The 15,151-nt window shown below is 41.4% G+C and overlaps 1 protein-coding gene across 1 annotated transcript; it reads right to left on the bottom strand.

The window, feature by feature from the left end:
- Positions 1-11,921: 11,921 nt before the first annotated feature.
- On the bottom strand, positions 11,922-14,993 carry LOC124180667. Its single transcript, XM_046566411.1, has one exon. The coding sequence runs from the start codon at positions 14,991-14,993 to the stop codon at positions 11,922-11,924; it is 3,072 nt and encodes a 1,023-aa protein (XP_046422367.1).
- Positions 14,994-15,151: the final 158 nt, after the last annotated feature.

Genomic DNA, 15,151 nt, shown 5'->3' with positions numbered 1-15,151 from the left:
ATTTAAGAAAAGATCTATTGGGTGACAAACTCAACGACTCCTTGCAAAATTCGACAATAAATACAACTGCATCTTCTGTCGACACAAATTCAATAGCGAACACAAGTATAGATTGTCTCGATTGTTTTACATTTGCGATACCTAAGACAGAAATTCAGGATCTAATCACTGAAGTAGTACACAAAACTACTACAAAGAAGGGGAAAAAAATTAAACGCATTCGAACAGTACTGCGACCTAAAGTATGGGCGGAAAAGATATCGGCGCTTTCATGGAATTCGTTACAACTCAAGCATGGATTCCAGTTTCCGAACCATCATTTGACCAGATCAACTAAGTCAGGAAATATGAAAGGTAAGATATTATAAGTTTCAAATTATTGATTCAAAAAATTTCATCGTAATTTTCTTTTTATATTTTCAACTGAAAAAGTTGTGTGACGAAAGCTTAAGTTTTCATTTTTTAATGATATCAACATTTTCACAGTGCTTTGAAGAAGTTTTCTGGAAGTTTTCAGCTTCTTAGCTCTCATTGTTTAAGGTGCCGCTGATCTGGCATGTCCTATATATATTTCGTGACGTCAAAAGCGGGGAAATCGCCCGCACAAATCCAGAGAAAACGGGGGTACAAATCTGACTGGGAAAATTTTCAGAAGATAGCTTGAACAAAATTGTACGTCTGTATCTCAGTCACTACTATCTCAGATCACTGATAACGTCTAATAAAAATAATGATGAACTCAATAAAATCACGTCGCGTCAAACATGGCCGATCGGGCTAGCGACTTGTTGAATATTCACCGCTTGTACGATATCAGAATTTCTTTCACTTTTGCCAGGGAGATACCGACGTAAAAAAACACACACGTAATCCGGGAAAACTTATAGCACCAGTCAGTTTTCTGTAAATATGACACGACTTGTGCGGGCGATTTTCAGGTGACAGGAGCCCATTCTGATGCACGAGAAGTCTGTAATTTAGTTCAACGTTGAACCTCCAGAAGCGCTGTAGTCGACCAGATGGTAAAACCAGAGATGAGTAGGGAGATCTCCAACGCTCGGCTTTTCGTGATACCAGCTAAGTTGGAGCGTCGACGTGACACCTAGGCGGCCACGCACCGAAGGTGGCCCATTTCCGACCTGACATCAAGCGGCCATGCACCGAAGGTGGCCCACAATCGTGTATATATAGATACACTCGGCTGCTCGAGCAAGTGGTTGCCAATCGCATCCTTGTCCCCGCTCGCACAGATGTTTCCAGGAATGCAAGAATTGGGATTTTTTTTGTTTCAGTTATGAATGTCAGCGAATAAAAGTATCTCCAGATTTGATGAATCTTGGAATCAATTAGCGGACGCTGAACCAAATTACTTAACTATTCCCAGTCCGAATACTTTTTTTTTTTTTTTTAATATACATTATTTTTTTATTGATATGAAAATATGTGACGCCTGGTATTCTCGAATATTTGTGCACGCAGTCTATGGAAAAATATACGAAGCCAGCTCGATAACATTTATGCAAAATGTGCAATGGGCAAGTGGTTGGGGGAAATTTTTTTTTTTTCTCGAACTGAATCTTCCAGAGAAGCATCAGCGAATTCCAAGCAAGCTCCATAAACATACCGAGCAAACGCGCGCTCACGGACGTAGCTGTGGTGTGGCTGAGTGGATACCACATGAGGATGAATTTTCGATCACAGGTTTTTGCGCGAAGTTTTCCTGTATTTAAGTTAATTACTGCTGCCTTTGCTATAATACTGTATTCAAGTCTTGAACAAAACACTAAAAAATAAGTTAACCACTCAATGTAAAACAAAATGTTAGATTGAGCTTAAAACTTAAGCCGGAGTTACATAAACTAAGATAATTACAAGTGCAACATTGTAAATATTGTACATTTATTGTTCATCTAAATAAATATGGTTTCCTTCTCAAAAAAGAAAAAAAAAATGAGGATGGAGTGATGCGGGACACGGGTTCGATCACAGTTCACTCTTTTTTTTTTTTTTTTTTTTAATTCAATCCCGGCGTTTGTTTTTGTATTTTCGGAGAGAAAAAACAAATGAGAGAAAGAAAATTTCCAGAGCTGGTCGATTTTTTCCTTCTTTCCTTTTGCTTTTTGTTTTACTGAACCCACCCTTTTTGTAGTGGGGGTAATCCAGAAGAGAACAAATAATTGAAACAATAAAATTCCGAGTGTGAATCGATTTATTCCCCGTTTTTGGCGCCTCTTTTTTAATAAGGAAAAGTTTTGACGGTAATGAAAAATAGAGATTACTAAAAACAAATGTATTGTTTTTTAATAACACCGGTCCACAAAAATAAAAAAAAAGTGGTCTGTACTTTTGACCGGACCTACCTATCTTTATGTATTTTGACGCACTGAATCCGAATCTGAAGTCAGTTTTGCCCTTACACCCTCAAAATTTTGAGTAAATTGCAAAAAACCATAAAAATAGCCAAAAATTAGCAGTTTTGGTAAGAAAAAAATTTGTGGAACTATAGACCAAGTATGATTTTTATGCATTTTGGTCCGCTAAACCCAAATCTGAGGTTTATTCAACCATAAGCCTTTTAAAATTTAATTGGGCCGGTGTTATTAAAAAACAATACATTTGTTTTTAGTAATCTCTATTTTCCATTACTGTCAAAACTTTTCCTTATTAAAAAAAAAACGCCCATTTTATATCAGTCTTGACGAGCATTTCTTAAGAATTTTAAGAGATGAGAGATCGGAACGACAAAATTATTTCAGTAGCAACAATGTATGGACCCCTCTCCTTTTCTGATATTGGCAGCCAGTTGAGAGGCTTCACAGTGTTCAGTTTAATGCCAGCAGCTCTCGAGGTATCAAGATGGTAAGTGAATTACATAATTATTTTACATGCATGCAAAAACCGGCAGGTTTGACGCTCGTCTATTTACTTTATAGATTAAAAAGAGAAAAAAAGGGAAGGACCTGTAGTCGTATTTTATACTTTATTTAATTTTCCTTGAATTGTCAAACGTTTTTATTTTTGATGGTATAGGAAGAAGATGTGTGGGGAATTCCATTCTAGTGCCCAAGAATGTAGTACACATTTTCGATCGTTTTAACTTTTTTTTAGGGAAAACATGTTCCTCAATTTCCAAATTTCCTTAATTTTTTGGTATTGAAATCGATTCTTAACAATTTTGCGCACAGGTGGGATTTCTTTAATTATTTTTTCCCTAAACCTGAGGATATTTCCTATCTGAGATCACTGTCAATAGGCGAGATTCCGGAAATCATTCATTACCTTTTTTTCTAATTAAAAAGAAAATCACATAAGGCCACTAAGAGCTCGAAATGAAAATCTGAAAAAATTATAGATGGTTTTTTGTATTCGAAGCCATTAACGTAAAAAGTCCGTTTAACGACCATCCTAATAGATATACATTGTATGTTGGGCATTTCACGTCAAATTTGCAACCCATGTACCTCACCCTCTTCGCTTTTGATAATTGTTTGGTATGATGTTGCAACCACGGTTTCAATCGACTTAAAACAGTGTCGGAATTTTTTGCAGATTTCTTTAGCCACCACTGAAATAGAAAAAAATTGAAAAACCAATTCCGAAAACGCTTTTTTCAAAATTCTGAAAAAATTCACACTGATTTTATAAATAAAAATATGATTCTTAAGCACGACACGATAACGGGATCTCAACCCCGTATAAATTATATATTGATAATTAAAAATCATATTTTTAATTATAAAATCAGTGTGAATTTTTTCAGAATTTTGAAAGAAGCGTTTTCGGAATTGGTTTTTCAATTTTTTTCTATTTCAGTGGTGGCTAAAGAAATCTGCAAAAAATTCCGACACTGTTTTAAGTCGATTGAAACCGTGGTTGCAACATCATACCAAACAATTATCAAAAGCGAAGAGGGTGAGGTACATGGGTTGCAAATTTGACGTGAAATGCCCAACATACAATGTATATCTATTAGGATGGTCGTTAAACGGACTTTTTACGTTAATGGCTTCGAATACAAAAAACCATCTATAATTTTTTCAGATTTTCATTTCGAGCTCTTAGTGGCCTTATGTGATTTTCTTTTTAATTAGAAAAAAAGGTAATGAATGATTTCCGGAATCTCGCCTATTGACAGTGATCTCAGATAGGAAATATCCTCAGGTTTAGGGAAAAAATAATTAAAGAAATCCCACCTGTGCGCAAAATTGTTAAGAATCGATTTCAATACCAAAAAATTAAGGAAATTTGGAAATTGAGGAACATGTTTTCCCTAAAAAAAAGTTAAAACGATCGAAAATGTGTACTACATTCTTGGGCACTAGAATGGAATTCCCCACACATCTTCTTCCTATACCATCAAAAATAAAAACGTTTGACAATTCAAGGAAAATTAAATAAAGTATAAAATACGACTACAGGTCCTTCCCTTTTTTTCTCTTTTTAATCTATAAAGTAAATAGACGAGCGTCAAACCTGCCGGTTTTTGCATGCATGTAAAATAATTATGTAATTCACTTACCATCTTGATACCTCGAGAGCTGCTGGCATTAAACTGAACACTGTGAAGCCTCTCAACTGGCTGCCAATATCAGAAAAGGAGAGGGGTCCATACATTGTTGCTACTGAAATAATTTTGTCGTTCCGATCTCTCATCTCTTAAAATTCTTAAGAAATGCTCGTCAAGACTGATATAAAATGGGCGTTTTTTTTTTAATAAGGAAAAGTTTTGACAGTAATGGAAAATAGAGATTACTAAAAACAAATGTATTGTTTTTTAATAACACCGGCCCAATTAAATTTTAAAAGGCTTATGGTTGAATAAACCTCAGATTTGGGTTTAGCGGACCAAAATGCATAAAAATCATACTTGGTCTATAGTTCCACAAATTTTTTTCTTACCAAAACTGCTAATTTTTGGCTATTTTTATGGTTTTTTGCAATTTACTCAAAATTTTGAGGGTGTAAGGGCAAAACTGACTTCAGATTCGGATTCAGTGCGTCAAAATACATAAAGATAGGTAGGTCCGGTCAAAAGTACAGACCACTTTTTTTTTATTTTTGTGGACCGGTGTTATTAAAAAACAATACATTTGTTTTTAGTAATCTCTATTTTTCATTACCGTCAAAACTTTTCCTTATTAAAAAAGAGGCGCCAAAAACGGGGAATAAATCGATTCACACTCGGAATTTTATTGTTTCAATTATTTGTTCTCTTCTGGATTACCCCCACTACAAAAAGGGTGGGTTCAGTAAAACAAAAAGCAAAAGGAAAGAAGGAAAAAATCGACCAGCTCTGGAAATTTTCTTTCTCTCATTTGTTTTTTCTCTCCGAAAATACAAAAACAAACGCCGGGATTGAATTAAAAAAAAAAAAAAAAAAAAGAGTGAACTGTGATCGAACCCGTGTCCCGCATCACTCCATCCTCATTTTTTTTTTCTTTTTTGAGAAGGAAACCATATTTATTTAGATGAACAATAAATGTACAATATTTACAATGTTGCACTTGTAATTATCTTAGTTTATGTAACTCCGGCTTAAGTTTTAAGCTCAATCTAACATTTTGTTTTACATTGAGTGGTTAACTTATTTTTTAGTGTTTTGTTCAAGACTTGAATACAGTATTATAGCAAAGGCAGCAGTAATTAACTTAAATACAGGAAAACTTCGCGCAAAAACCTGTGATCGAAAATTCATCCTCATGTGGTATCCACTCAGCCACACCACAGCTACGTCCGTGAGCGCGCGTTTGCTCGGTATGTTTATGGAGCTTGCTTGGAATTCGCTGATGCTTCTCTGGAAGATTCAGTTCGAGAAAAAAAAAAAATTTCCCCCAACCACTTGCCCATTGCACATTTTGCATAAATGTTATCGAGCTGGCTTCGTATATTTTTCCATAGACTGCGTGCACAAATATTCGAGAATACCAGGCGTCACATATTTTCATATCAATAAAAAAATAATGTATATTAAAAAAAAAAAAAAAAGTATTCGGACTGGGAATAGTTAAGTAATTTGGTTCAGCGTCCGCTAATTGATTCCAAGATTCATCAAATCTGGAGATACTTTTATTCGCTGACATTCATAACTGAAACAAAAAAAATCCCAATTCTTGCATTCCTGGAAACATCTGTGCGAGCGGGGACAAGGATGCGATTGGCAACCACTTGCTCGAGCAGCCGAGTGTATCTATATATACACGATTGTGGGCCACCTTCGGTGCATGGCCGCTTGATGTCAGGTCGGAAATGGGCCACCTTCGGTGCGTGGCCGCCTAGGTGTCACGTCGACGCTCCAACTTAGCTGGTATCACGAAAAGCCGAGCGTTGGAGATCTCCCTACTCATCTCTGGTAAAACGACATGGTAATACGCACACGTCCTATGTTTCTGCTAAAGCAACAATCTGCAGTGCCGACGAGAGCATGGGCTTTTAGGTGGATGCGAAAAAATGTACAACTCATTCAGAATAACCATTAGATTTTTAAATTCGTGCATATTATGAGGCATCGTTTGGAAATGGTAACATCAGTTCACAATCGCGGTAACTATTCGTCATCGCACGTAGCCCGACTGTACGTGAACGCGGCATTCCATGCGAAACCGACCAACCCGTGACCGCGACCAATTTTGATTCTATTGAAAATTTTACACTTTCTTGCACCTGCCAAAAGCAGTCTTTCTGAAATATTTTAGATGTTTGTCTCGACCCATCCAAACACCATAAATTTATCAAAATATCGCACAATTTTTTATTAAATGCTCATGGCTTTTCCAAAACCCGATATTAAAATAACATACTGTTTCTTTTCTCGTTTTGAGTCGTAGTTCTGCAAAGAAAATTATTTTTTTTTTTATTTTATTGAAGGGTTTTGGGGCATTCTACCTCGAGTACGCACCACTTAAATCTTTTCATCGATTTGGTAGAAAATCATTAACAAAAACGAAAATACCTATCCAATACTTCCTGTTCGTCAAAAAGCCAGATACAAATGGCGAATAATTGACATAGAATACCCTATATACGCTCCGGATATCCTCATCTAATAGTAGCATCGATGTCCGCAAAATTGTCATACTTACAGATTATTGACCGAAAGATTAGATGCGGCAGTAAAATAAATACCGAAATTGCAGGAAACACGCAAGTATAGGCGTGAGGGTTTAGGGTTGAGATAAAAAATTGTGCTCTTGAACAGACCAATATTTATTTATTTATAGCAAATTTGTGGTGGGGGGGGGGGGGGGGGGGGGTGGGCCGGTTGCCAATCGTCCGAGCCTGTTTTAAAGATTACCCTAATACATACGCGAAATTGTTTCTGAACCGGATGTGTTTATCAATACTAGAAATACATCCCGCAAAAAATCTATGTCATTGTACATACATACAATTACTGCATACCACGGTTCAAGATTCGTGGCAAATATTTTACAGGGCCGATCCTTGTTAAAATTCTGATGAATATTTGCTTGCCAATTTTTTCTGTTTTTCATTCTCAACAAATAAGGATTTCATACTTTATTTGCTTCGTTTCATTAGTGAATTACGCCTAGTTTCCGAATGATGCTACCAAAATTTTTTTTTACGTTAGTCGAACTACCTGAAAGTTACTCATCAGGTGGAAATCGTTATAAAACTACATACCGTGACTTCACGTAGATGGTGTACGCTACGGATACGCTAGCGAGTTTTGGGTTGGTTTCCGCATCGTATACGACCTACGAAAAGTCAGGGTATGTGTTACTGCTGTACATCAAAGTCCGGCACAATCCTATAATATTTCACAGAAATTTGGACTCTCGAAGGAATCAACTTCTTCGGATTCCAAGTACTATCCCTTACACGCCACTGTCCCTACTATCCGCGCGGCCGTCACTTCTGCGTTTCCTCGCGTACCGTCCACATCCACTTTTCGCGGAGAACGAAGCAAACACGAGTGTTTTGGTAATTTGCCGTGTCACAAGTTCTAATCACATGCAAATTTTCACGCGGCTAGTGTGTATACATATATTTGTTACAAACAACAATAATCTTGTGAGTGCAACAATGGATAAGTTACCTCGCACGGCTGAACCGAAAAAGGTTAAATTTGACGCGCCGACGAACGAATCGTTCATTGCAATGGTAAGTGTTTTATACTGCAAATTTCTGTTATGCAATTATAGATATCATTAACAAGAATCCTGCCAATTCTGCACTTGCTATGCAGGGTGATTCGTAATTCACAGCAAGTACTTGACAGGGCGAATCCTTGTCAAAATTGGAGTCGAAAGTTCCTAAGAAATTTTTTGGGAAAACGTCTTTTTTCATTCAAAGAAATGGAAATTTAATTTTTTCGGATTTCTTTTTCGATCAACCTTTTAATTTCTTGGATCATCGTCAGAATTGATATCGAAATTCTCCGGTTAATTTGTAAATAATGTGTACGAGAAAGTTATCCCTCGCGGAAAAAAGCCTCAACTTAGTGTAAATTCGTACCCCCGACTTAGATAATCCTGAATTTTCATTAAAAAAAATTGTGGGTACGAATTTACACCCAAGTTGAGGCTTTTGTCCGTGAGGGATTTCCAAGAAATATTCGAGAAATTATTCATGAAGAAATAATTTGTACTATGTGTGTAATCTTTATTGTTCCCCTTGGGGTTACAGGGACTTCCCTTTTCCTCTTCCTTTACAATATTTTTTTACATGTTTTCTTAACCTATTCTTACCCTAATTCTTACTTCCTACCTTATCCTTACTTAATTTCTAATTGCCTGTGTCCTGTGCCATTGCCTTGCCATTCCCTTACTTTCCCTCTTATCCTTTTCTTACTTTTTATCCTTATCTTTACCTAACCTTATCCTATTTTACCTCATTCTATTCCCTAATTCGTCCTTATCCTAATCGACTTCCATTTCCCATTCATCTCTCACTCTTTCATTCTCTTGTACATCCCTGATCCTTTCCAATTCTCTCATCCAGACTTCTCCCCCCCCCCCCCCCCTCCTCACCAAACATCTCCCTCACCACCTCCAGCCAGCTTTCCTCCCTTCTATCCCAGCCTACGCACCTTTCCCATACGTGCTCCCATGTTTCCTCCTCCCCCACGCACACCCTACACCTTCTCTTTTCCTCTTCTTCCCAGTACCTTGCCTCCTTCATCTCGCTTCCTAACCTAAATCTTGCCACCCTTATCCACTTGCTTTCTCCCCATCCCTTTCCCAGATATCCTGGTGTCCCTTCTCCTTTCACTAGCCTGTACCATCTGTTGTACCTCGATTCCCTTATTTTCTCCCACCTCTCTTTTCTCTGTTCTTCCCTCTCTCTCTCCTCTATTTCCCTAAACTCCATCTCGCCCCTCTCCCTTCTCGCGACTACCTCTCTACTCTCTGCTCCCCTTTCCGCAAATAAACTTTCCCTTTCTCTTTCCCACCTCGATCCCTGCCTCCCAGCTTCTGCCTTGTCCCTTATCTCTTCCCAGCATCTCCTAGCTAACTCGCTACCCTCCCCTCTCTCCAGCTTCCTTTCAAAATTCCATGCCCTTCTCCCTGCCCTAATCCTTAGTTTCTCCCTCTGTAGTTCCTCTCTTACTAGATATCCCGGTGTTCTCCCATTCACTCCTAATGTCCATCTCAAAAATCTATCCTGTACCGCCTCGACCGCCCTCCACTCCCTCCAACCCCATATCTCCGATGCATACTCTATTACCGTCCATACTAGCCTGTCAAATAACCAAATCCTTTTTTCCTAATCCCTCCCAAACCTTCTTTTTCCTATTCCCCATACCTGCCTCATTACTACCCCTGCCTTCCGTACTCTCTCTTTCACCTGTGCTTCCTGTCCCCCATTACACTTTACTCTATACCCTAAATAGCTGAACTCTTTCACCTCCTCTATCCTTTTCCCTTTCCATCTCCAATCTATGTTTTTCCTTCTACCGCCTCCTTTCCTAAATCTCATAATCTTTGATTTCCCTACATTTACCGTCAGCCTTTTCCTATCCATATATCTTTCTAACTTCCTAATCATTACCTCCATTTCCTCTTCACTTTCCGCTAGTAACACTAAATCATCCGCATAAGCTAACGTGCATACCCTGCCGCCGGCTAACTCTACCCCCCCAACCCTTCTCCCTCTCCCCATTTTCTCTTCTACGTCCGCCAGCAGCAGGTTGAACACATGCGGACTGAGCGGTCATCCCTGCCTTACCCCCCTCGCCGTCCAAAACGCCTCTCCTAGCTTTCCCCCGCTCCTTACTCGACTCTTTGTTTCCTTGTAAATTTCCTCTATCCTTACCCTTAGCCCTTCCCTCACCCCTCTCCGTTCCATAGTCTCCCACAGCACCTTCCTGTTCACTGAATAAAAAGCAGCTTTCAGGTCCACAAAAAACGCTACCTTCTTTCCCTTATCCTTTCCCACCTGCCTATTGATTAAATAATTAAGTGCATATATATTGTCAATGGTGCCCATGCCTTTCTGAAACCCGTTTGGTTTTGTGGTATCAAGCCCTTTTCTTCTACCTCTCTTTCTAACCTATCCGCTAATGCCATCGCATACACCTTATATAGAGTTGGCATCAAAGTCACCCCCCTATACTCTTCTAGCCTTTTCCCCTCCCCCTTCTTAACTATCGGCGCTATCAATCCCTCCCTCCAATCCTCTGGCTAGCCCTCCCCCACCCAAACTCTGTTACATGTTTTCCATATCCACTGCTCCATTTCTTCCCCCCCATACCTCCATACCTCGCTAACTATTCCATCCCCCCCTGGTGCCTTTCCATCCCTCAGCTTTCCTATCACCTTTTTAATCTCTTCCCTCTGCAGCTCCCCTTCCCCGTCCCCCTTCCTATTTACCGACTCCCCGCCTTCTGTTACCTTGCTTTCTACCCCGCCTAATAATCCCATGAAATACTCCCTCCACTCCTGATCTCCTATTTCTTCATTCACCCTCTTCCACTTCTTTCTTTCCCTATTAACTATCTCCCATACCTTGCTTTCTGTCTTTGCTTCCGCTGCTTCTTTTATGAATCCCTCATTTTCTTTCTTTTTTCTCTCCTCGCATAGCCTATTATATTCCCTTCTTCCCTTTCTATACGTGTCCCCTTCCCCCTCCCCCTTTCTCCATTTCCTTAGACTCTGCCTAACTTCCGCTTTTTTTCGCCTACATTCCTCATCCCACCATCCTTTTTTCGCTTCCCTCCCCCTCCCTTCTACATCTAAGGCTCGTCTAAACTCCCTTATTCTTTTCTCTATCTCTTTCCCTACATCCACTTCTCCTATCCCCTCCCATTTGACTTCTGTTCTCAACCTCATCCTACCCTCCTCCGTCCAGTCTCCTCTTCTAGTTCCCCCTACTCTTTTTCCCTTCCTTGTCCTAGCCACTGCCCCCCTCAACCACACTATTACCGGGTGATGATCCGACTCAACCCTATCCCCAATCTCTATCCTTTTGACCCTATCCCTCACCTCGATGTCTCCTATAGCGTAGTCTATCACTGTCACCCCTGCCCCTCCTACATACGTAAATTCCCCCTCCTCATCCCCCTCTATGTTCCCGTTCATTATTGCCCATTGTTTAGAGAAAAACTGCGAACTCCTAATTCGAGAATGACGCGAGGGAGAAGTGACGGGATGCTTGGGAATGTTGCAACAAATTATAACTGAATACTCGACACGTGAAATAATGCTTCATTTATTAATACATGTTCCTCGATTGAGATATAGGTTCGGACTAAACGTGGTCATCGCGACAGCTCCGTTGCTGGGCGAAGCACACGCAAACATATCGTAATAAACATGAGGATAGAAAAAGAAAAACAAAATAAGTATGGTAGAATAGAATCGGCGAATTTTGGCGTTGAAGCGATACTTTGCCATAACATTCCGCCCGCCTTGACAAGGTTGAGGAAGATTGATAATGATGTAGAACAGGCAGAGTATCGATTAGTCCGCAGAAGTGTCCTTCGGTTTGTCAGTGTCAGGACTCTGTAGAAGGCATAGCTTGACGATTGGTCGTTTATACGTCGAATGCTGAGTACGGACACTCACAACGCGAACAAGATCATCTTTTCCAGGGTGCAGTTCGACGACTCGGCCAAGGGCCCATTTGTTTGGTGGATATCTCTCGTCCTTGATGAGAACGAGAGAATTAATTTTCAATGCGTTCGTGCGGTAATGCCATTTTGCACGCAGTTGCATCTGTTGCAAATATTCCGAACTCCAACGGGACCAAAAATGCTCCAGCATTTGTCTCAACAACTGCCATCGGGATAACCGAGAGGTTGGAAGATGGCCGAGAGATGGTTCCGGAATGGCATTAAGAGCGGAACCGATCAGAAAATGTCCCGAAGTGAGCGCATAAAGGTCTGATGTGTCGTCTGAAAGTGCACAAAGCGGGCGAGAGTTCAAAACTCCCTCTATCTGTGCGAGTAGCGTAGCGTACTCTTCGTACGAGAGTCGTGAGTCGCCAATGACTCTTTTGAGATGGAATTTCACGGATTTTACGGCGGCTTCCCACTTTCCCCCAAAATGAGGGGCAGAAGGGGGGTTGAATTTCCATAAAGTTCCATCGTTTGCTAGAGAGGTAGCGATAGTAGAGAATTCTTTGGACGTTGCCTGGAAGAGTCTTCGCAATTCCGCGTCTGCGCCGACGAGGTTTGTCCCGCAGTCACTCGTTAAGGTTTCGCAAATCCCTCGGCGGCTCGTGAACCTCTTATATGCTGCTATGAATCCCTCTGAGGAGTAATCTGTAGCCATTTCTAAATGAATTGCGGAAGTTGAGAAGCAAACAAAGACGACTATGTATCCTTTGTACGTTCTGGCACCGCGACCACGAAATGTCCGTAAGAAGATCAGACCGGCGTAATCAACTCCGGAGTTGATGAACGGGCGCACTTGACTGAATCGCGAGGGCGGTAATTGCCCCATCAGTTGATACCCGAGCATTGCGCGATTCCGTATACACGTAATGAATCGTCGTATGAAGCTACGGACTGGTACGCGGCCTCCAACTACCCAGTATTGGCTTCGGAGTGTGACGAGGGTAACTTGAGTACCCCCATGGAGAGTTTTTCGATGAGCTTGGTCTATGACAAGTGTAGTAAAGGAAGCTTCTTGCGGTAGTATTAATGGGTACTTTTCGTCATAGTTGCATGGAGAGTTGTGAAGACGGCCGCCAACTCGCAGCAAACCGTTGGAGTCGACAAACGGGGCCAGTCGCAGAAGACGGTTGGATCGCGGAAGTTGTTTTTCTTCTGAGAGAAGTTGTATCTCTGCGTTAAAATACGCTGACTGGGTCGCCTTGACCCAAAAAAGACGCGCATGCTCAAGTTCGGCCGGCGTGAGTGGACTCTCTCTGCTGGGGGCGTCCTGCCTCTGTAGAAATTTTCGAGATGTTCGGAAACACCAAGCGGAAACGTGTAAGAGCTTTGTAAGGCTGGAATAGCGTTGTACGAGGTCCCATATGATGGTGCGATCGTCGGTGTTGACAATGTGTGCGTGTAATTTGCGGAGCTCAAGGGCGACGTCTGGATGGACTGGTGGATGCAATGAGGGCCACGATGATATATGCTGCGACAACCAAACGGGCCCATTCCACCAGAGGCTGTCTTCTTGTAACTGCCGCGGGCTAATGCCTCTTGACGCGCAATCGGCTGGATTTTCCTTGCCTGAGACATGGTGCCATTGAGATTGGTCAATTTCTCGAATTTCATTAACGCGGTTGCGGACATATTCCGTCCAACGAGACGGATCTCCACTGATGTAAGCCAGCGCAACGGTGGAATCCGTCCAGAGGTGAATCGTGGCGTTTTCGAGTTCGAGTACTTTTCGAAGGTGCGAGACGAGCCGAACTAGCAGCACGACTGCAGATAGTTCCAGCCGCGGAATTGTAACTTTTTTTAACGGGGCTACCCTTGTTTTCGCCGCAACAAGTGATACTCGGATGTCGTTGCTTTCCGTAAGCAGGCGAAGAAAAACTACTGCACTCAAGGCACTTTGTGATGCGTCTGAAAAACCGTGCAGTTCGACGGACTGCGATGCTGCAAGGTTTGCTCGACTACCGAAATAACGTGGCACCGAGATAAGAGCAATATCCTTGAGTTCTTCTTCATAGATTCTCCAGCGAGTTGCAAGAATTTTGGGAAGCGGATCGTCCCAATTTAGACCAGCTGACCACAGCTCTTGAATGAAAATTTTTCCACGAACGACAACTGGGGCGATCCAACCGAGAGGGTCAAAGATCTGAGCAACTCGTGAGAGAACATTACGTTTAGTGGGTTGAGAGTGTTGTTGCTGACGAGGCGAGGAGAATTTGAAGGAATCGGAATTTGCATGCCATAGGAGCCCGAGCGCTCGCACTGGATTGTTATCTTCAATGGAAACGAGCTGCGATATGTCCCTCTTTTTTTGCGGTATCTTTTCGAGTAATTCCTCGCCATTTGAGGTCCATTTTTGTAAGTTGAAGCAGCCACTGGCGAGGCACTCGTTGATTTGGCGAATTTTTTCTGTTGCTCCTTCAACGTCGTCGGCTCCTGATAGAACGTCGTCGACGTAGATTTCTCGTTCGATGATGTTCACTGCGAGGGAAAATCGGGATTTTTCGTCAGCTGCGAGCTGTCGGAGTACGCGTAAGGCCAGATACGGGGCGCTTTTAAGTCCATAAGTTACCGTACACAGTTGATATGTTGATACAGGATCCTGTGGATTTTTTCTCCATAGAATTCGCTGCAGATCCCAGTCGTCGGGATGTACTCCGATTTGACGGTACATCTTCTCGATGTCTGCTGTGAAAACATACGCGTATCGACGCCATCGAGTGATTACATCTGCGAGATCATTCTGAAGCTTGGCCCCAGCGTACTGTAAGCTGTTGATTGAGATTTTGCGTGTCGTAAGTGCAGATCCATTAAAAACGACTCGAATTTTCGTAGTTGTACTGTTGTCACGCACCACTGCATGATGCGGTAGATAAAAAACCCGTCCCGAAGCTTGGTCTGGATTAGGCACTAGAGTCATGTGTCCAAGATTCTCGTACTCCGCGAGAAAGTCTGAATAGGCGGTTTTTCTTGCCGGATCTGCCTCGAATTGTTTTTCTTGACGCGATAACGCGAAGAGCGCAGATCTCCGAGAGTCCCCAGGATTGTCTGGGAGTTGTTTAAGAGGAATACGTACGA

This window comes from Neodiprion fabricii, chromosome 4 (assembly GCF_021155785.1).
Source record: "Neodiprion fabricii isolate iyNeoFabr1 chromosome 4, iyNeoFabr1.1, whole genome shotgun sequence".
In the NCBI taxonomy this organism is placed as follows: Eukaryota; Metazoa; Arthropoda; class Insecta; order Hymenoptera; family Diprionidae; genus Neodiprion; species Neodiprion fabricii.
The sequence above is the reverse complement of the archived record's forward strand: the minus strand, read 5'-3'. Positions and strand labels throughout refer to the sequence as shown.

What these genes read in the sequence shown, in the direction of transcription:
- LOC124180667 (XM_046566411.1), bottom strand. Translation starts at nt 14,993, where the DNA reads ATGACTCTAGTGCCTAATCCAGACCAAGCTTCGGGACGGGTTTTTTAT.